Here is a 23,805-nt window from a genome sequence, read left to right as displayed (position 1 = left end):
CCTAATTACTGTGTATTATTTATTGAATATTTATTCATTAACTTATTCAATATTGAATATTTATTGCATTATTTATTTGAACTAAGAATTTTATTGGCACTGAACAATGACACAAAAATAACGACTGATGTTATAGAACCATTAGTCATAGACCAAGTCAGGACAACCAATAAGTTACTGCTTTACCTGTCCAAACTATGACAGGTGACACTTGCATGTGAAAGCAAACTAAAATTAATGCTGGTTTACCTTAAAAAGTCAGTTTTTAAACTGCAGTAGTTGAGGAGCTACTTCACAGGGAGCTCAGATAACCATTAATCAGAAGTGATGTGGCCAGGGGAAAAAGTAATCTTAACTGCCAGCCAGTTAACTGCCAGCCAGTGCCACCCCACTGATTCCTTTTTTTGTGTGAAGGTTCTTTAAAGTCCTGTTTGACAGGGAAATGTAAAAAAAAAAAAGGGTTATGCTCCAGAAAGATTAAGTTTATTTGAACTATAGATTAACCTAAGAGCCAATTAACTTCAAACATCAGCAATGATCAGTATGTATTAGTAACGTGCAGAACTGTTATGTTGCCTGGGCTAAAATATTTTAATTTTTTTTTAAAAATCTATGACTAAATATTGGTTAACTACCTCAGATGAGTTTATATGCTAAACCAATGAGTATAATAACTGTGCTGCTTAATGAACAAGAAAAAAAAAGGCTAAAGGAATAATTTTCAACATATAGGAAATATATTTTATTCAGTCTGACTTTTTTGGTGCAAATAAACCCCTTGCCTGTCTCTCTGTGTTAATGTCAGCCCTTCCCCTTTTCAATGGCGGTACCAGCTGTGTGATCTAGAAAGTGGCCCCCATCCATAGATCTTCAAGAACTATATTTTCAGTGTTCTGAGAGTTGCCAGTGTTTAAAAATTTCTAAGGCTGATAATAATATTAGCTCACTCTTTTCATATGAAATATATTCTTTCAAAATAAAGAGTGTTCGGGGTGTTACTACTGAATACTAAAGATTAGGAGAATATTAAGATTTGTAAACTTAAACTTTTCTGTTTGATAATGGGGAGGGAGCTACCAACTGTTCTGAATCATTTCTTCGAAGATCATGTTTTGTTCATTACAGTTCAAACAAATTATACTTTAAATGTGTAAAATAACTTCAGCATACATTATATATTGTTTATTCCCATCCATATTTTATGTCGATTTTTTTTTTTTTTTTTTCCCCTGAAAATCCGTAGGAAGACGTCAGTGAAACTTTTCTACGATGGCTTTTCTAAAGGCATTGGATGAGTAAATTAATCCAGTTCAGATTATTGCTATGCTGTTCAAGGCAACTTTACTTTTGAATATCAAAGTATTATTTAACAAACATTTTTTGTTAGTGAAGTTATTACAGTTGCCTGCAGATTCTGACAGATCTTATGTGTGTGTTTGTACATGAACCATTAGTCTCGTCGTTTCATTCCTAACTTGTTCTGCACGGCGGGGTGACAGGGAAGAGAGAGACAGTGCAAGGCTCTTTCCAGATCTCAGTAAGAAATATCCAACAACAAATGGCTTAATAAGGTATCTGCTTTAATAAGACAGAATAAGAAGAGGAATATAGATGGCAAGTAACTCTTGCATCCTGTCAGATGCTGAGCAACCTGTGTTCCTGCAACATTGGATGGAGCCTGAATGGATTTTCCCATGGTGCACTGTGCAGAGCAGCATGGATCCTGTCCTTTTGGTCATTTGAGCTATTATATAATTTCCTTACAAGAAACCAGCTGCATTTCTAAAGGGTGTTCTTATGAGAACTTCTTGCAGCATTTTTTGATAAAGACAAGGACGTGCAGGAGATGTGATGACCAGGTGGAAGCTGCCTGCAGGCCCTTCTGTTACAATGGCCTGGCTGAATTTATCCTGCAGTCCAGGGGTCTCTGCAGCACAGCACAGGCTGTGCCTGCTGCGATTAGTTGTTATGTGTATCACTAACTCCGAAATCTGCAACAATCTCTCAGTCAGTATCAATACACTACTATGTCCGTAAAGTGTAGAACAAGCAAACTGTGTTTTTCTTGTCTCATGTGTGGAATTCATCAGAGACAGTGGAAAGGATTTCCCATCTCAATATGATGTGTCAGGAGAACAGCCTGCACCAATACTTACTCATCTCATAGTTCTGATGTGTCTCACAAGCTAAGGAGATTATGCTCTAGGTCTATACTTGAACGGAAACATCAGTTCTCTGCGCTGTTGAAAAACTGTGCTGGTGGCTGAATAACTTTGTAACCTTGCCTCTTGAATCAGTGTTGACTGTCTTCTGGTGTGGTATACAGTGAGCTATACTTCTGAAATATAATTTTTGGGGGATTGATATATAAAATGGTGGTCTTGGCCATTGTTTCTTAAAACCTAAAGATCCTTGCAACTTTACACAAAGATTAGCTGTAGTTATCCACTGGTTTATTGTGTTCTTCTGGACAGACCCCAAGATGCATGCTTGCTGGTTTTCTCTTTTATCCCTTTCCTAGTAATTTATTATTGTATTATTTATTTGTTGCCCAGGGAGGTTGTGGATGCCCCATCCCTGGCAGTGTTCAAGGCCAGGCTGGATGGGGCTTTGAGCAACCTCCTCTAGTGGAGGTGTCCCTGCCCATGGCAGGGGGGTTGGAACTCGATGATCTTTAAGTCCCCTTCCAACCCTAACCATTCCATGATTCCATGATTCTATTGGCTGTATAGTATCTTCCTTGTGCTGAAATACTATCACTATATTCTGCTGATGTAATGTCATAGAAGATATGTATCCTTATATATGATTTCCTTATATCATTATGATTAATTTTTAAACATTTATAAAGTTTTTGATATTTTTTTCAAGATTTCTTCAATTGTAAACCCTAGAGACAGATATAATCATAGGAAACTTGATTTTTTTAAATTGTCATTTGTTTTCCAAAACCTTTAAAGTTTTTTTATTTATATTACACAAATTAATGAGATGGTATTAATTAATCAAAGGAAGCTTTAGCTTCATTGTTTGCCAGTAACAGGTATCTCATAAATGAAAGCATTCAATGTGTAAGGCTCTCTTGCATTAATGGCAGCTTGGTTGATTGAGGAAAGGGCCTGAGTTAATAACAATATAAAAAAGGCTCATCCCATCCTACAGGTTTCCTAGTCAGCTACAAATTCTATCCATTGTGCCAAATGGAAAAAGATTCTTTGTAAAGGAAACAAAACCTTGTCTCTGCCTTCTTTCAGGCATTATGGGCATAACAGAGCTTTTCCACTCCATGATCCAAGTTAGGGCTATGAAATTTAAAGATTTCACTAATATAGACAATGTTCTATAGAAATCTATTATCGTATTATACAGTAACTTTGTAGAACTATAAAATAAATCATTTTGAAGTCATTTTGGAACATGTCTTTCTGAGGAAGTTTTGAAAGATGCCTCCCAAGATGTACAAATTTAGATTTTCATCTGAAAATCCTCTTAATAGGTGCAAGGCCACTGTGTAGGAGGCTGACGCTGGTTTGTGATGTCCCCAGTATCTCCTTTCTGATATAATAATCCTCCAGAGCTTTTTGTCCAAACTAATATCTTTGTTGTCTGGAAATTATTTGTAACCATTGGTTAAAATGTAGTCTGAAAAGAACCTTAAAGTTTAAATACTTTGCCAAGTGTGCATAGTAAAACAACACTGTTTTCCTAAAAAGAGGTAAGTGATGCTTACTGTGCAATTTCAAAATATTAAAATTAGTCAAAGCATCATACTGCAATCTGAACCACTCTGAGCTTTAGCGTGTGATGCATGCACAGATGGAATTGCTGACAGAATGGAACTTGACATTATCAAAATATTGTTATGTAAAAGCAGAATTATGCTTTTTGGTTTATACTCTAAATGAGGGAAGCAGAGTTTCATGAATGCACTAGTGCAGTCTTTCCCTATCACACAAAAATAAGGATATAAATCAGAGGCAATCATACTTGGAAAAAACATTATTATGACTACTAAAAAAGCATTGTGTATACTTTTACATGTGTTTTTTTTCTTGAAAATAGTGAGTGTATTGCAATGTGTTCAAATTATTTCTGTATGTCCATTCCAATGTTTTGACCATCAGAGGGTGAACTACTTCCCTAATACTTCAGAATAGTACGATGAAATGCTGCTTAGCGGCTTGATTTGATTCTGTCAGTTTGGGGAAAAAAAGACAAAGCAAGCAGAACAAAATGCAACCTGTCTGGTTTTGAAGCAGCTTGGAGTAATTAACATGCAAGAACTATCTAGAGATAAAAACTCAAGCCCCGTACTCCCTCTTGTGGTTAACCTCGAAGAATATGGAAAAAAATATATATACACATACATATACCTATACATATGTGTGTAATACACATACATATACCGATACATATATGTATATATAGAAAGTATTATCTGTACTTACAGGGGAAAAAAACTCCTGTTTTTTAAAAAAAACCCAAACTTGTAACTTTAAAAAAAGTTCTAATTTTTGTGTTGTAAATTGTCTCAGAATATGTAATTAATCCTGAAGGACATCTTGTTCATCCTTAGAATTAGTGTACTTCAGTTTTAACAGAGTCTTTACTCTGGGGGTTTTCCAGATTTCCAAATCTAGTGATGCAACTACTTGGCTTCCATGTTGGATACTATAGAATGTCCTAACTGAGGAGACCCTAATGGCTACTCAGTAAAGCCAATAAAATTTACCTCTCAGTAACTTGATTGAAAGAAAAAAATCTCATGCAAAAGGGCTATCTAGAGCAGTGAAAAGGAGTTTCAGTAACATTTGGTAGGTCTCCCGGAGCTTTTGCCATATCCTTGCTACTTCCATGTCACTTCCTTTTTTTTGAACTTTAAGGCTTAAATAAGAACAACTAAGAGCATTTCTAACCTCACTGCAAATAAAAAAAAAAAAATCATTCTGTTTGCTTACTTTTAATTAAAGAAAGGGGTCATTTACATTTGTAGTTATTACTATTTGAGAAGAATGAAAAGAGAAATAATCTTGACAAATGCAAAGTTATTACAAACTTGTTGGCTACAGTTGTGTTGGTTCTAAGATGTTCCATGCCTATTTGTTCATCAAGATTATGGTATGCTTTATTTATCATTTGTACTTAAATATCTGTGGTAATGGCAAACAAACCCTTACTTATTATTTGTTTGTGATGATTCATCTAATCGCTTACGTTTGAAATTTTACTATATCTCATTAAAAAAAGTTCCCAAAGCTTTCTCTAATAATTATAGATTTTAAATATTCCTTTTCTATGTGGAGGTTTGTAATAAAGGAATAAAAAGCAGGCAACAGTAAAACAAATAATAATTCAGCACTTCCTTTAATGTGCATGGTTTACTCTCCACGGTTTTTGTTCTTTTGTTATGATAGGGTTTTGGGTTTTAGATGTCACCTTTTAGGCACAATCAAAATGAAGGTATGGAACATTACAACAATTCTAATTTTCATTTTTTTGTTTGGTTGGTTTTTTTCCATGTAGAAAAGTGACAATAATGGAAGACTCTGATCAGAACATTCATCTGAAAAACTTGTCTCTTCAGCAAGCAACCAATGAGGAGGAAGCCTTAAACCTGCTCTTCTTGGGAGACACCAACAGAATGATTGCTGAGGTGGGAATTGCTGGTACAAATCTTACTTAACACTATCAGAGTTAAAATGATCATAAACATGAGATGTATATTTTGGAAGTCCTTGGAGATAAATGAGTAAATGTCTTCTTTCTGAGTGTATTTCCACAGTGAAATTAAATAAGCATTTTTCTGATTATAGATTTGATTTTGCAAAGTGCTATTTTTCCTTAGTGAATGTGATTGGTGGTTGTTGATGTCATAACTTACTGCAATTAAAATAAGTAAGAAAAAAAACTTTGCTCGTAAACCATAGACTGACTATTGAATGTGGCATGTATCAACATACATACACATTTAAAGATGAGAAAACGTGGCCTTACAAAGCGTTGTCAGACATTCCCACAGAAGTTCAAAATTGCCTTTGAAGTTACAGTAAGATTTAGCAGTCCTCTCTTTTTTTTTTTTTTCTTCTTATTGCCTAAACATGGTGTTATGTGTTAAGAAAAAATGTCAAAAGGCAATGCAGAGTACATTAAAAATTAAATACTTGCCAATATGCAAAGACAACAGTGTTTCTACTGATTCTGAAAAATTCAAATGAAATGTTTCCATATCCAGTTAATAGAATCTGTAGGGTTGGAGTTTTTTTTCTTATCTTCATACTTGGAAATGGAATGGAAATATAAAACGTGTGTTGTATGATGTAAGCAGTGTTGATGTGTCTTTACTACAACACAGCTAATTCTGTTTTAGAAATTTGTGGGGTTTCATCCTCTGTCTGACCAAAAAGATATATAATAAATCGATGAGGAGAAAGACAGTTAAAGTATATGAAATATTCAAGTAGCTCTCTGTTCCTGCTGGGTGACCACATACACTTGAGCACAGGGGAAGAAGTGTTTGTTTACAAAATGTAAATAGGCAAAAAACTGATTTCTTCTCTCTTTCTCAAGAGAGACTATTTCAGCAGTGACATTTTGAGAGGCAGAAAGACATTAAGGCAAGAGATAATCAAACTTTACTTAAGGTCTGTTAGTAAACAGGAATATTGAGGCAAGGAACCATTGATGATATGATATTCCATTCCAAATGGAAAAATTATACAATTTAGAGCAGAACAACTTGAAAAAGTGCGATAGAGGAGAGAAAAAGATGGCATTGAGTTCAGAAGCCTGAAAAGCTGTCATGACAGTTGGTAATGAAAAACAGAAAAAGAAAGTTCATCGCATAGATAAAGATCTTCAGGAACTCTCTGATCAGTTTAGAGGAGTTGTGCATGAAAATGAGGCAGAATTTAAAGAATGGCGTGCTGCTGGCTGACAGTGTCATAAATCAGCAATTGTAAAGGGCAATTGTGTTACATATTTGAAAAACGTTGCCTTAAGAGAAAATATATCCCAAACAGTGAAAGTCATGAACAAATAGGAGGACTAATGAAGATGGTAAGTCATTAAAGGTCAAGATGAAGTAATGCTCGGTAAAACTGAAAGAATATTCTTAATGGGTCAAACCAAAGATATGTCTGCTCCAGTTTCCTGTTTTGAACAATGCCCTATAGCAAATATATCGAGAAAAGTAAAAGATAAACCAAGTAAATAATGATATATTGAAAAAAAAAAAAATCCTCTAATCTTCATTAGTTTGTGTTTCAGACTATTTAAAGCTAATAACTTTTGTTGTATTTTTTACTGAATTTCAGTATTTTAGGCACCAATACAGGTTAGGTGTGGACCTGCTGGAGTCAAGTTCTGAAGAGAAAGATCTGGGGGTCCTGGTAGACAGCAAAATGACAATGAACAAGCAGTGTGCTCTTGTGGCCAGGAAGGCCAACGGAATCCTGGGCTGCATAGGGAAGAGTGAGGCTAGTAGGTCGAGGGAAGTCATTCTCCCCCTCTACTCTGCACTGGTGAGGCCACAACTGGAATACTGCATCCAGTTCTGGGCTCCCCAGTTCAAGAGGGATAGGGATAGGGAACTACTGGAGAGAGTCCAGCGAAGGGCAATGAGGATGATCCAAGGGTTGGAGCATCTCCCTTATGAGGAAAGGCTGAGAGAGCTGGGACTCTTTAGCCTGGAGAAGAGAAGGCTGAGGGGAGACCTTATCAATGCTTACAAGTATCTGAAGGGTGGGTTGAAGGAGGAGGGAGCCAGACTCTTTTCAGTGGTTGCCAGTGAGAGGACGAGGAGCAACGGGCACAAGCTGGAACATAGGAGGTTCCACTCAAATATGAGAAGAAACTTCTTCACGGTGAGGGTGACAGAGCACTGGAACAGGCTGCCCAGGGAAGTTGTGGAGTCCACTTCTTTGGAGATTTTCAAGACCCACCTGGATGCAGTCCTGAGTAACATGTTCTGACATGCTCTGGGCAATCCTGCTTCAGCAGGGGAGTTGGACTAGATGATCTCTATGGTCCCTTCCAACTCTAAAAATTCAGTGAAATTCAGTGAAAACATAAGAATAAACATGAGAATGTGTAGGACCCCAGTAGCAGAGAATTTACTAATCTGAGTGGCTTGGATTAGCAAATGTTTTTTTTGTTTTATAAATCTATAATATTATTGTTTCATTGGTCTTTAATGAAGTGTACTTAAAAGAAAAAAATGCAGAGAATACTTGCTTGGAATAACTAGCACCCATTGCAGCAATATTTACCTTGCTTAGTTGGAATGCTAATTTGATTCCAAAAACTTCAAATGAGGTTGATTTCATTGTAGAAGTTTTATTTATGTAGTTATGACACACATTGTTCCTTTGCAATTGCAGTGGGTACGTTGCAGTACAGTTCAGTGAGCAAACTGAGTGCTGCTTCCTCTCAGCTGTTACAGAATTTGTCACCCATTATCAATTGGCATATTTGGCTTTAGGTAACTGTGGTACTTCTATGATGACTTAACAGAATGAGAAAATGGTGTTTGTTCAGAGATGAGGCATAGTTTGTAGAGGTCTAGGGAAGAGGATTTATGACATCAACCATAATTTCTCCAGAGATCCATATTTTTAAACCTTGATTGAATTATGATAACACTTCCTGACTTCAAAAAAAGATTAGGACCCTATTTAAGTAAACTTTAAAAGACACAAGATGAGTAAGCCTAACTAGAAAAGAAAGTAAAAGGAAAAAATATGCTTGATTTTTTTTAATCATGAGTTTAGGTATGGAAAAGCTAAGATGACTGTCGTGGATCACACAGAAAATTTGGAACAGAACTGCAGCATCTGAAATTGCAATCTAATCCTTTACTCCCAAGATAACCTTTCTTTGAAGAGTTGCAGGCCCATTTAATGATTCAGCATGACAATTCAATTTCTGCAATGCCTCTGCCAGTGCACTCTAACTTGTGATTTGAGGGCTGCATTTTGCTCTCAACACTGACTGTGCTAAAAAGAGAGTTATCATAATATTAAAAGTATTCTATAGGCCACATTTGATCATTCGTCAGAACAAAGGGAAGGTTTATAACTGAATGCTTCTTTCCCACACATGACTATATAGCTCATGAGAAGGAAAAAAGAGGAAGCTAATCTGATTTGTGCAGGATTGGTTTATAGGTCAGTATAGGACCAATCCTTTGCTATAGTTTTGACATGTAGTACAAGTTGTAGAAATGGTAAGATGGGAGACATCTGTGCACAAACACTTCAGAATGTAAAAACCCAAATAGGAATTTTTTGTCTCTTATATTTTGCCAGGGAGAACTGGGCAGAGAACAAACCCCAAAAACTGTTTGTTTTGTTGGAAGCTCTTCCAACTGGAAGGACTATTTGTTTGTTTGTTTTTCCCATAAAACACAGGTTTTTGTGACATTTGAAGGCATAAGTATCTCAGCAACAGGTTATTAAGCAAAAAAAAAAAAAGAAAATTTGAATTTATTTTTTGTATTTTGACTTTTTAAGGCAACTTTATGATTTTGGTATTTCAAATACATGTAAACAAAGGATTCTAAAATCTAATTTGCACATATGGCACAGGTGGTAGCAGCTGCATCTAAAAAAGCTCACGTACATAAATAAGTGTTTGGCCTTTTAGGTTGTGTTCACAAACCATTTTATTTTGGTAGATATGCTATTAATATGTCTTCAGCTGAAGTGGTCTTTTCTAAATTCTTATGATGGGAATCTCATGTGATCGTGTCCTTTGAAATACTATGCCTAAACCTCTGTGATGTAAAGAATTCTTAGTACTTTTTTAGTATTTGTCTTAAAATAGCAGTGTAAAGTAGACCCCGTAGTCTCCTAAGGGCGTGCATCAATTTAAAAACTGTAAAATCTTTATGTGAAATTGATATGTCTGAACACTGCAGTTGCATGTATATTTAACATTTGGTTTTCGTCTAATGAAAAATTACTTCATTTTAATGAGGAAGGAAATGTTTTAGTGCATGGTTTTATACCTATAATACTCCATTGTTAAAATTTGGAAGACAGTGCTTACTACATATATGCATGATTGTTCCATCATCTAAAATGTTTGAAGTATGCATGGGGAGAGCAGTAAGCTTTTGGCAATGTTTAAATATGTTTATTTCAAGAAAGAATGAAACTTTTAAATGTTTAAACATAGTTGTGGGGCCTGACTTGTGACCTCTGAATTGGACTCATTCCCTTTGTATTTATTGTCCATTAGTATTCTCTTGAATATATTTAGAAAGCTACTGGTATTGTTTGAATGCAATTTTTTTCTTGGATGAAATATGAAAAATAAGACTTGAATGTGTGAACATATGAGATTAAATGACACTTTTGCCAAGAAGGCATATTATCCATATCAGAACTGCATTCCAGAACGGAATGCAACTTTCTGCTTTCCTAGGTTCCTTATTGGTGCCAATTGTTAATTTATTTCCACTCTGACAAACTTGTTCTATAGTATCATTAGTACCAAATGGCATCATCATTTCAGCACAGATGCTTTCATTTCTGTGTGTGGTAAAACAATCACTGATCATACATACTGCTTTGAATAGTCCTTAAAGTGCTTTGGGATTTATAGGGATAAAAGGCACTGTGTAACGTAAAGTTTAATAATATCCTCCCCAGGAATTATTAATTACTTCAAAAGTTGCCTCTATTACCATGGTCTAACTGTGAAACTGTACTTGCAGTAAATATGGAAAGGTAAAATATTGCTTTTAGAAGTCAGGGAAGTGTCAAATGGCATTTATAGAATCATAGAATTGTCTAGGTTGGAAGGGACCTTTAAGATCATCTTATTCTGATCCTTATATTTTCATAGCAATAAATTTGCAATTTCAACTGTGTCAAGTGTACCTAAGTACACCTGAAGAGCCCCTTCACTTGTACCATATTCATCAAAAAGGAAACTAAAGATATATTAAGGTCTCACTCATCTACCAGATGCAAAGGCAGGAACCTCCTATTCTTCAATTTACATACCCTTCCATATAGCATGGTTCTGTTGGAACTGGTGGAGTTTATATTCACTAGACAAATACATCCACTGTTTTTCAACAAAGAATCTCTGCTCATTGAGCCTTCTAGAGGCTCATGATGTTCTGTGCTATAAAGAAACACTGTGAAAACACCAGAATATTCTAAGCGTTAATTTCAACCAGTGAAACAGTATTAAATTATCATTGTTGTTATCGTTCTTGGACACAGTAGCTCTTTTTGTATACTCTAAGTTTGGAAATGAATAAAGTTGTTGGAACTTCTTCCCACAGGTATCCATCTTGCTGTAGCTTGAGAACGGAGAAAATCAATCTGATATCCACCTTGGATGCTATCAGTTCTTTTCTCTTTTCCCTTTTCTCTTGCACTTCTTCAAAAAGTTCAAAAATGAAAAAAACTTGAGGAAAAAGAAACTCTCCTTAAAACAAAATTTCGTACCTTTTCACTGAGACATGCTCTCAAAAAAATGGGAGCATTCAGAATCAGCATTTCTTCATTTATGCTTTGGCTAGTCACTAATTCATTCATACAGGAAAATCATGTTCTGATGTCTAAATATTTTGATTCAAAGAAGAAAATATTCTACTGGAGCTGTATAAACTGCCAAGTAGAGATGGTTTACAATATGGGCTGAACAACTGCATTTATCACCAGTGAAATCTTTTTGTACTAGCTGTCTTGAACTTTTATCTGTATTTTCTCTGTTGGAGCGTATTTGGCAGCCATAATCAACACATTCTTCTTCCAGATAGTAGCAGCTTCTGTTGGTTTAACGGTGACTTCCAAACAGCCTTTCACATGTTTTTCTCCTGTTTAAGAAACTTTCTCCATCTTAGGTCCTTAATAATTAAGAACTCTATTTAGACCAGTAGCATCCTGTTTCTGGCTATTCTTCTTAGTGAAAACAACCTTTATAATAACAGCTGCAACAAATAAAGGATTTGTGAAATACATAAATTTTTGTACAGGGAAGAACTCCTGCAGTGTTTTGTTGAGTAGGATAGATAACAATTAGATTAAGATGGATAACTTAGGTTCCAGCAAGATTTTGGACCTTTCATGAGCTTGCATTCCTTGACAGAAACATCCAGATCGGATGCTTCTTGCAATATGGCTGTGCTGTAGGTTCTCATTTAAGTAGAAACCACCTTGCAGCTGTTGTATCAGTAGATGTAGTGGTTTAAGTCATGAAGCTTCTATACAGTTTATTTACCTTCAGCAAACAGAGGTATATCCTGGTCCTGTAGAAAAAGGAAACTGGTTTGTATGGCTTGATATATCTCCTGGATATATTTTCCAACATCAAACAAAAACCTAATGCTTTACCAAAACATAATCTTAAAAGATATGTTATTGAATTCCTCTTTTACCATGCCACAAATGGGCAGCAACAGATAAGCTGGCATTAATTCCTTTGTAGCGCTCGTGTGATATCACAAAGCATCTAAAGTCTGTGCATGTGGTTTATGATGTCACAGAATTCCTGGAAAAAATTATTTCTTTGTAAGTAACTGCAGCTCATCAGTTGTTCTATATATAACCTTCACAATAGCAACCATCTGCTGAGAGCCAGGCCACTCCCCTCTTTCTTTTTTCCTTCATCACATCAAATCAGCGTGAGGATGATTTCATATACATATGGTTTGAATACTACCAAAGCCAAAATGAACTCTGAAAGCCACTAAAGGAACTTTTAGTAGGCTCTGACACACTGCCCAGAAAAATTTGTTTGTTTTCAGTTTTCAAACTTTCTGAACAGCTGAATGGTGATATTTAGAAGTTGCATATGTAAAATAGAAAAAAAACCCAAAGCAACAAAAAGCCCAACCAAAAAACCCACCCCCACAAAAAAAGACTTATTTTTGGACTGAAGATGCTGACAAGTTGTCATTTCTTTTGCTATGTGCTTTGTGTCTACTTGTGTGGTAAAAGTAGCAAAGCATGGGGGATTATGACTGCAATTAATATTTCATGGTCACATCCCATTTAACAGTTTAAATTTTTATTGCTTTGTGCTTCCTGCAATAGTTTTAACAGAGCTTTCTATCTATGAGTGCAGCAAAATGGAGATTGAATCCCATTGTGAAAAGGAGTGTTGGTGTACTGATTAAAGCATGGCTCTGCTCTGAAGAGGGACTTCATAAAAATAGCAGTTTAGGATTCTAGCTGGTGACTTTCAAATCAGCTTCGCTCATTTTACATGACAAAAAGAAGTTGTGGAGAGAAAAGCAGTGGAATTTCCAATGACCAGACTAGCAGAAACTGCTTGGAACATGGAAAACCGAGTTGTGGGTACTGTATTGCTATAGACAATAAAGACCTAATAGGCCAAATGCTGTCCTGAGCACTTTGGAACTCAGAGTCCAGAAATTATTTTCTTTTATGCTTTAATTTTTTTTTTTTTTTGCCTCTGTTGCGGTTAAACAGGTGTGACTAAAAGCACATTTTGAAATGCATCAGGTTTTGCTGTGTAGTGAAACTTAAGTTTGCTTAAGAATGCTTATTCTGAAGTGTGCTGATTTTCTGCTTCTTGCATAGCAACCTTTTCTTTGTGCTTTCACAGACCTGTATTGAGATTTGATCTAGCTTAGCCTTGTCTGCAGGATAGTGTGACTGGTGCCATGACTGTAGTGCAAAATGTCCTCAGACATCAATCTACCGAGGAGAGTGTCCGTAAATATTAATTCTGTTGTGGATTTTGAGCTGGAAAAATAAAATATTCAGTCCTGCTTCACAGAAAGCAAGTAGTAAAATCATAGCTCTCCTAGTAAAATAAGTGAAGCTGGCTCTGATTATCCGTGGAATCAGAAATGCTGAATAAAGTACATTTTAACAGCATATAACTTTTTCTTAGTATAACTGCATTTTAAATATGTTTGGGAGTATTTTCTTGCCTTTCAAAGCTTGACAGGCCTATATCTTTCCCTGAGCCTGTTCACTTCCATTCCAGTGCTACAATTCACTGCCCCTTCGTTTGTTCCGCTTCTCCTCTGAAGACAGTGTGTCATGTGACTGCGCCTTGATGCTCTGCTGCTCATTTCCCAGGATTGTGAAATGATCCTTAGAGACCTGGCAGTTAAGCAGAACCAGTGGCTTGCCTACATTATTCCAAAACTTCTCATCTGTATAAACTAATGATCAAAACTCTTCTCCCTCCCCTTTTGAGCTTGGCTTTATTAGGTAAAGCAGCCCCAAATAAAATAGTGCTAAGGCTGTAATTTCATTACAGAATTTTCACCAACAGCTACAGGCATACATTATTCCTGCACAGCACCTACTTGTTCACACGCTGCATGCTGCCACTTTCAATTATTCTGGCAGAACTGCTTTCTACAGCTGCACTGTGACTGAGTCAGGAAAGTGATCCGGGTTAAATATCTATGGTTTGCAGACTTTTCCTTTATTTTTTTTCCTTTGAGCTGGGTCAGTTCCAAAATACAGTTCAGTTGTGCTGGCATTATTAAGGCTGGAAAAAAATACTGGGAAATTGAAGGGGATGCAATTCAACCAAGAGGTATAACTGTTCATAGTATTCCTGGTAAAGGAGTATTCAGCATGCAGTCTTTCTGTTGAGAGCCATCCTTCCTGGATTAATGAAACACCACCTTCAACACCTGCAACAGGAAGGCTATTTTAACATAGAAAGTTTCATACCCAAACAGACTATGAGGAAGAAAAAAAAAAAGGCAATATCTTGGTATATCTAGTCTGAATCATAGGGTATGCCTAGATAAATAATGACTCTAGAAAAACAGAGGAATAAAGAATAGACAAGAGATTAATGTATATAACTTCACAGGATTTTTCTTAATCTTCTTTTTAAACAGCTATAAATAAGTATAGATTTAGTTGCCAACTCAATATTTACTAATTTATTTCACTATCTTATTTTTCTGCAAGTCGAGTATTTGTGCCCTAATAATGTACTTGTAATAGTTTATAAATAAAAATACTATTTGTATGATAAACCTTTAATCTCCATGTATATTCTAAAGCTTAATAACATGAGGATAATAAGGAATTCTTTTAAAGTTTCTAACAACCTCTTGCTATAACTAAACAAAATAGGCTTTAGATGCTTAAAGATTTTTTTATGTTATATAAGAAAAGAAAACTGCATGTGTGATGGTATATGGTCATTTGAAACCTATAATTAAATATCAGAAAGATATTTAACATTTTCCGTTCTGCAACACCAGTAAAGTTATACTAAAGCTGAGCATCTCTAAAAATTGACCAAGAATTTCCATCTTTCTAGGTAAGGAAGTGTGGCAGTAGCTATTTCTAATAAATATATTTAAAGCCAAATCTTTTATGAAAACTGTCATGACATGTAAAATTTTGATACTGATTTACCAAGTTAAATTTTTTCGTAAAAGTAATGAAACTGTGACAGTCTAAAGCCTTGTAGGAAGCTCTAGTCTTAGTTACACTGGTAGCTATCTAGCAAATAAAAAAAAAAAAAAAATATTAAAAATGAGCTTACCAACGGGGAAATTGGTAAACTCTTGAAGATCGGGAAATAGTAAGTTTCTTTCTGGTCAAGGTGCCCTTTTCTAGCAGCATTCTTCAGCACAGTAAGGTCAGCTGCTTTGCTGATACACTCGCTGTCGGAGTATATTCGAATAAGGATAGTTGCTTACTTGATTGCAGTACCTGTCCAGATTAAAGTTATCCAAGTATTTGGCCAGAATGTGAGTGCCAGGTAAAATCTTTTGGGTTCTTCTTGTGTACTTGTTACAGGTGTAATAGCTGAAAAATTGGATAGGTGATTTTGATTTCCAGATTTTTGAGCTATAAAAAGCTAAATTTATTTATTAAATGAACACTGAGGAGTCTGTCTTTCTTGTCATTGTAGACACCAATGAATCAAGCCTCAACCCGATCTCACTGCATTTTCACTATTCACATCTCCAGCAAGGAACCTGGATCTGCAACTATCCGACGCTCCAAGTTACACTTAGTAGACCTTGCTGGATCAGAGCGTGTTGCAAAGACTGGAGTTGGAGGTCACTTACTGACAGAAGCCAAATATATCAACTTATCGTTACATTATTTGGAACAGGTAAAATTGGAATAGCGTGAAACATTTCTCCCTTTACTACATTCCTCTTTAGCAATGTTTTGCAAATCTTGATTCCAATACTCAGTCTTTGGACTGTGTGTTTATTGCAGTTTTTTAAAATGTTTGAGTTGGTAGCTCTTGATTTGAAATAAAATATTTTAATTTAGGAAAAGCTTAACAATTAAACAGTAAGGTTATAGTAGGTATATAGTGTTTCAAAAATACTTTTCTTGTTTTATTTGGATCACTAAAGATATTTACAAGATTGGAGCCGTATTTCTGCTGTATTTCTTTGTGATTAGCACCCCCTTCCACAGCTGGGGTCAGGATGTATCACTCAAGAATTGTTGAAATGAAGTGATTGATTTTCATTTGGTTCAAGCATTATAATATCATAAACTATTAGGCTTTTCTCTCATTTGTTGTTATATTCCTCTAACAATGTGAATCTTTGATCTCTTTGAGACAGGCGTTACCTTTTTTAATGTATTCATGGAATAACTACCGTAATTGGTTTTATACCAATAGGACTCATATTTGCAACTGCAATAATAACAATAAATCTCCACAAATCTTTGTTTAAGCTGTTGTTACTGAGAAAGGTTTAACTTGTTGATTTAAGGTATACTAAAATCCCTATCCTTCTTGCACTGTTGCTTTTTATTTTTCCTCTGTGGAAAAGGTAAATATTAAGAAAGTAGATTCATCCTGGCTAATCAAACGAATTCTTTTTAAAAAAAAGAAAAAAGAATGAGTTAAGATAGTGGTGGTAAAAAAAGTAAAAGCTTTGAAGATGAAGCATTCCAGTAGAAAGGTTTGGTTAACAGGATTTTTTTTTCTTTATTTTTAATTTATTATTATTGTTGTTGTTGTTATTATTGTTATTATTAGTGATTTTTTTTTAATTATTTTTCCTCCACTGATCTGATATAATAATTTTCCCTTCAAGACTAGAAAAACAAGATGTTACATCTTAGGATCTTCGTAATTTCTATGTATGTGTTGAGTGTGATGGTGAAGGTTGTTCAAACCCACTAATACCTTCTTTTCTAATATCTCTTCTTTCCACCAGGTTTATAGGCATTGTCTGTATTCCATAGCATTCCTTCCTTTCAGGTGTCTCTCTTCAGCTTAGTATTTGTGGTATCGCTGAAAGACATTTATGCTTATTTATAAATGCTTACTACACTTTATGTCTCCCTGATCTGTTGTGGTGCTTTGTATTCTAATGCTGTAAAACTCCAAGCAAGGGTAAGAAACACTTGGCAATCAATGACATCTGGTTTGGGGATGTTGTGCTATTAAGTTGCAATCAGTGAAGATTTCAAGACCTCTCACCTGTAAGAGAGATGAAGTTCTTTCTAAGTTTGAATACATAATATTGTTTTCACAGTACAATAAACACTGTTCATGTTGCTTTTATATAAGAAAGTGGCAGGTCTGTGAGGCTGTCATTTAGTGGGAGAAATGGGGGGTGGGAGGGAGAAGAAAAACGCTTAACTCTGAAATTCAGGTTTGACCCTTTTAATTTATACTCCAGTATGTGTTATTTAGTAAAAGTTACAGTTGAGGAAATCCATTAAAACAGAAAATTTTTTAAAATTCTGTATATTTAAGATTTGGAAATACAACTGTTCTACTTACTGGAAAGAATATTTTTCTTTTTTGTGTGTGTGTTTTTCTGTTAACAAGAACGAATGTCTTAGATTGCATTTAATCTACAGTGAGAGATATTTCATCTGTCAAAAGAAGCTTAAGGCACAGCAGTCATTGGCGGTCAGTCATTTACTATTACACTGATTTATTTTTTTTTCATACCCCCCCCCCCCCCCTCCCATTTGTTTAAATTTTACCTTGAAGTAAAATGGCTGTATTTCAGTTGTACTCATGGGAAGTGATACGGGTAAGTGATTCTAAAATGGACCCCTTCAGAATCCTACAAATTGTGCTCCAGAGCCTTCTATATGATTTTTATGTATTTGTAACACAACATTGCTTGAGCGTATGTGAGGTTGAATTTAATAATCTTTGTAGTGAGTCTCGAGAGATTCAGATTTGAAGTGCTGTAGAAGCATAAAATACTAATATTTAGTCATGTATCTTTTAACACAGTTAAAAGTTACAGTTGGCGATAAGCATGTTGGGTTCTGTCTGTAACAAATTAATGTTACAAATGAATAGTGATACAGCCGTGTGATTTGACACTATAGTGGAATTAGAACTACATGTATTTCCCCAAAATAATAGACAATAATGTTCCTACTGCTTTGATGAATAAGCCTGTTAACCATCATTGAACACGTGCTCCAGGCTGAAAGGAATGCCAAAAGATTTTATTGGTTAGTGGATGATTTTACCAAAGGGACTTAAAGCCATCATCTTCTGTGTTATGTGACTCTGTCACATGACAGTACAGTGGCTTCTGCGTCATGGGAGCTGGTCACACAGCTTTTCAGTGCCAATGTGGGAGGGTTCAAATTCTACCTGGGTTACAGACTTTCTGCATGAACTTTATTAAAAATGAACTTCTCTGTAACACAGTTCCCATTTTTAATGGAAATAACATATCTTCCCTCTGGCTTTTTTCCCATCTTTTCTATTCAGATTGTAGTCTCTGTGTGGCAGAGACTGAGAATGTGCTTATTAATATATACTCTACACTATTGTGAGGTTTCCATGCAATATTTTAAACCAACAGAGGTACCACCATCTCTGGAGCTATTTAAAAGACGTGTAGACATGGTGTTGAGGGACGTGGTTTAGTGGTGGTTTTGGCAGTGTTAGGTTAATGGTTGGACTCGATGATCTTAAAGGTCTCTTCCAACCTAGATGATTCTATGATTCTATAACATATGTCCATCTAACAAGTTGTAATATATGAGATTTTAAAACCTTGATCCAGGAACGGGTTTCCAGATTCCTTTACAAGACAGTAATTTTTGTATTACACGTTCGTGCCTCTCAAGGCTGCCAGTGTAAGATTTATAGTAATGAGAAATTTTAACTTTCTGAAGAACATTAAGAGAAAGTAATGCCAACAAAAATGTTGCTACTAAATTTTCTGAAATGTCATTTTTCTGAAGTGCAGCATAAACATAATATATGTTGGTGTGTAACATATATTAAAGGAAAAAACAGTCCTAATCATATGGGATAGCTTGCACAACTCATATAGCTAAAGTTTTTCAGTACAGTGGTTGGCCAGATATCAGTTCAAATCTTTTATATCACAATAGATCATGGGGTGCTCTAGCTTTTTATTTAATAATAATTAGTTCCTGTAGCATAAACAGCTGAGAAAGGATACTGAGAATAGTAGGTGTACCATTTCCTTTTTGGCCAAGGCATATATATTCTAAACTGAATTATTTCTTTCCAGCAGTACATTGTAATCATGCACCCTTTTATTTGTGTATGTACTTTTCAAGACATTTTCTCGGAAAGAAATGCATTGGCCCCTCTAAGAACCATGTGCTTTAAGAATGTGTAATTTTTAAAACATGCTTTAGCAAATGTTAAGGAAGCTTTTACTTGAATACTATCCATACTTTAATTTATTATGATGCTAGAAAAAACTTGAGGAAGATTTTCAGTGAGTTAATATGTCTTAGGAAAGTCTGGGGTTTTTAGTTTATTGTGTTCTGTTTCCATGTTGCTGACAGGTTGTAAAGCTAGTGTATGATAAAATTAAATTTATTCGGTCTTTCAGGTCCAGCTCCTACAAAGATATATAAACACACTGAAATTTAAGTTGAAATTGTTTCAATAAAATCAGTGGGTTTGCAACTAACTGTGCAGAAGTATAGTTTAGTTGTAGCAGAAGTTTAGGCTCCTGAGCAGATTGTTTTCATTCTCTTTCTGTGTCAATCATTGATAGACATGTAAATTTGAAAGCCTTTTCCATTTTTACTGTTGTTTTAGGTGATAATTGCCCTTGCAGAGAAAAACCGGTCCCACATTCCTTACCGAAACTCTATGATGACCTCAGTGCTAAGAGACAGCCTGGGAGGAAACTGCATGACTACCATGATAGCAACGCTCTCTATAGACAAAAGAAACATAGATGTATGTTATTTCCATCTATTTTCAACAAAAATGTTTTCACTTCTTAAAAGATTCTGCTCTTTTGACTTTTATTACAGTTTGCAGTTCAAGTGTGTATGGTTTCATTGTCATCGCTACAAAAAAAGAAATTAACTTTCTTTCCAGGAGAACAAAGACTATCTGTGGAAATTGCAGTGAGATGTAGACTAATCCTTTAGGAAATGTGCTTTTCTCTTAGTAATCTCAAGTCAAGGAGCAGTTGGGAAATGACTTGTACCTAATAATGAACTAATATTTTATTAAAATATTTACTGTTTTCCTGATGAATAAATCTTTTGAGTTATGAAAAGGCATTTCCAAGGAATCTTCCAAAGGACATACTGGTAAGATCTATAAATAGATTATGGATTACACTGAAAGCCTTGGAAGAACTTCTGTAGACTTCTGTGAAGTTGGGATTTCACTAAGTATGGTAGACAACTGGAGAGTTCATTGTGGGGGACAGGGTGGGGTAATTTGGGATTTTTGGAAATGTTTCAAATACTTTTGTCTCCATTCACCAATTTTCTGCACTGGAATTCTATGTATTGATGTTTTCTTCTCTTTGTTTACCAAAATATGTTGCAATGTGAATACATAGAACTCCACTTAAAGACATTTATAATCTATTTATTTCCTGATTTTTCCATAACATCAAAAGGTTATAATGTGAATAAGCAAGAAAAAAACTACTAAGCCTAAAACTGTTTTCTGAAATGCAGTGGAAAGCATTATGCTGAAACCATACTTCATGTAGTTGAAGACTTTTTTTTTTTTTATCTGTCGAAAATGGACTTTACTGTTAATAAAGAGCAGATTGTTCAGACTTGTAATTATGCAAGCAGATATCTGATTATAAATGCAACAGCATAAGTTTGTTAATGCGTTTTTTTTAGACTGGCTTAGTCATCCTTTCATATATTAATTCATCAGGTGTTATCTATCTCATATTGCGATCTAGATTTCTGTTACGGGAATATTAGCCCAAGTAATTATCCAGAGTGGGCTACTGAAAGTTTTCATGCTCTTGCTTTAACATGTACTGTCTACACAACAGACTTCCTGCTGCCATCCTCCCAAAAATAAACCAAAAAAAAACCCTACCCTGCTCCCAAAAAACTGATATGTGCGAGTAATATTAGGATAGATGTTAACTCATTTACTAAACATGAGAAAATGTCAAAATTAGGATAGCTGTACAATTTTAATTTGGAGTTCTGTGAGTCACTATGCATAGTTACGTTTGGTTTGCTTATTTGTTTGGGCTTTTCCACTGGATATACATTTCATTCACAAAGGATGCACAAGGCAGAATTACCCCCCAGTATGAACTGAAGTTGTATCATAAAAGGAACTTTCTTAAGGACCTAGCTTTGTCTATTGCAATGAAGCAGAGAATTCAAAGTAGGAAAGGGAACTCTCATGTAGAGGACAAATAAAATATTATCCTAGAAAACTAGATGATATTCCTACTTCTACCAAAGAGTTTGTATGCAACTTCTCACACCACCTGCATCACATTTTTTATGTTAGTTTTGCAGAGTGCTTGGAAGAAGATGTTGAGTCTGAATTGTAGGTATGTTAATTATTATAGCTGTAACTGAAGATGGATGGAAGCTGTTTTGAGCAGAAGATCATGGAATGATATAATCAGAAAAAAAATTTTTTTGCTACTTTTGACTTCAGTTTTCCTTTTGTTAAGTGTGGTCGTTTCACCTACTTGCAGCAGAACCCTAGAGGGTTAATTGATTGATTTTTGTGAAGCCCTCAGGTACTGTAACTATAAGCATGGTAGAAAAAAGTGATTAGGAAATTAGTAGCTGTCAGCTTTGATTACCATTCTGATTAGCTTACATATTGAACATTGAAGACTGAATTGATTTAGCTGCTCATTAATTTAACACATGCTTCACACTGAACCGGGACAAGAGGTCTATTGGAAGTGTAAATATGTGTACTGTATGTATAATTGTAGACATATAGAACTTAATTAAAATCACATTACCTGATCATAGTAGCACAGAACAGCAGAGGCAAAAATAGGGTACAGCTAGGACTATGTGCAGCTGCCTTAATTGTAAGGCCTCCTTTTGCCTCCTTTTAAAACTCTCCTTTGATTCTGCGTGTATATATTATGTCTTCTCCAATAAGCACTAGTGTCTTTCATCATGTAACCCTAATTCAGATAACACCCCTCCAAGGACTGAAAGAGACAGAAATCCTGTGAAAATAGAAGTATATGATCATATGTTTAAGTTGGTATTTTCATATGTTGAAGGACTGAAAACTGCAGAGTTACTTCAATTCTGAAATATGGGTCTGTAAAACTAGTAAAGTTCTCTTAAGATAGGAGTTATATGTAAATTCTTACATTTTAAACTCAGACTGGCACATCTCAGAAAACTTTATCATAGAGTTTATCACACATCATTGGAACTTCTAAGACTACTGCGTGATGTTTTATTCTTTGAGCCAACTGAGAACAATTGCTTGCTTTTTATTCACTAGGTAGATAAGCTCTCTAGCAGAGTCTGGCATGTTAGTATTGGCTGGTCTCAGAAGAGGGAACAATACTTAGGGATCCCCAATTTCATTCTGTGTCCTGGATGAGACTACACACTGATTGTCACAGTTTCCTTCACAAACTCAGTCTTGCAGTCCTGTATATTTTTTTTTTTTTTTTTTCTTCCCTGGCTTTCTGTCCTCCCACACCCCATCTTAGCTCATCTCTCTGCCAGTCTTTTATCTGCTATCGTAGTTCTCCTGTATTGCCTCCTTTTCCAAGTCTCCCAGTTTTGTTTCTCATTTGTTCAGGACTTCATCTCTTTTCCCACCTTCTTTTACATATACTTCTCTAGTTCTAGTTTCACCAAAAGTTTTAGTTCATTTTCTCTTTCTCATGATTCAAAAGTTTTTACCTTCTGAACAGTGGCCTTCTTATGCTTTAGTGCCAGCTAGGGACTCATTTGAAACACAGTTGATTGGCGGATTGACTGGGTCAATAAAATATGTACTATGATTTGACAGTTTTATATGTCACTGTCATTAATATGCTAACCTAATTTCCCTTGTATAGTGTTGTTTTGGAATATGAAATGATAGATTAGTTCTGTAAAATACACAAAAAACACGAACATAGTTCGAAGACTTCATTAGCAGTCTGTTCTACTTACCTGGTGCAAGGCTAACTGAATTTTTTCTTTTTCTTTTTCTTTTTTTTTTTTTTTTCTTCCAGGAATCTATATCAACCTGCAGATTTGCACAGCGAGTTGCTCTTATTAAGAATGAAGCAGTTCTTAATGAAGAAATTGACCCCAGATTGGTGAGAATAGTCTGGGGGCAGAGGGAAGGAGTTTGCTTGTTTTAAGTTTCAATAATCACTAGCAGTCAAATGCATTTTGAGGATTTTATACTGAATTTCACTGAATTTTCACTGAATTTTTTTAGAGTTGGAAGGGACCATAGAGATCATCTAGTCCAACTCCCCTGCTGAAGCAGGATTGCCCAGAGCATGTCAGAACATGTTACTCAGGACTGCATCCAGGCGGGTCTTGAAAATCTCCAAAGAAGGGGACTCCACAACCTCCCTGGGCAGCCTGTTCCAGTGCTCTGTCACCCTCACCGTGAAGAAGT

General features: G+C 35.4%; 1 protein-coding gene across 1 annotated transcript in view; it reads left to right on the top strand.

Annotated features, from left to right (window-relative positions):
- The window catches only part of KIF6 (kinesin family member 6), a 174,103-nt gene that overhangs the window by 27,214 nt on the left and 123,084 nt on the right, over positions 1 to 23,805 (top strand). Inside the window, exons 6-9 of the mRNA XM_074161912.1 lie at positions 5,524 to 5,653; positions 15,883 to 16,089; positions 20,011 to 20,154; positions 23,408 to 23,494. Coding sequence (XP_074018013.1) covers positions 5,524 to 5,653; positions 15,883 to 16,089; positions 20,011 to 20,154; positions 23,408 to 23,494 — 568 coding nt within the window. The remainder of the gene's footprint in view (positions 1 to 5,523; positions 5,654 to 15,882; positions 16,090 to 20,010; positions 20,155 to 23,407; positions 23,495 to 23,805) is intronic.

This window comes from Numenius arquata, chromosome 2, assembly GCF_964106895.1.
Source record: "Numenius arquata chromosome 2, bNumArq3.hap1.1, whole genome shotgun sequence".
In the NCBI taxonomy this organism is placed as follows: Eukaryota; Metazoa; Chordata; class Aves; order Charadriiformes; family Scolopacidae; genus Numenius; species Numenius arquata.
Note: the sequence above shows the minus strand (reverse complement) of the source record. Positions and strands in the feature narration are given on the sequence as shown.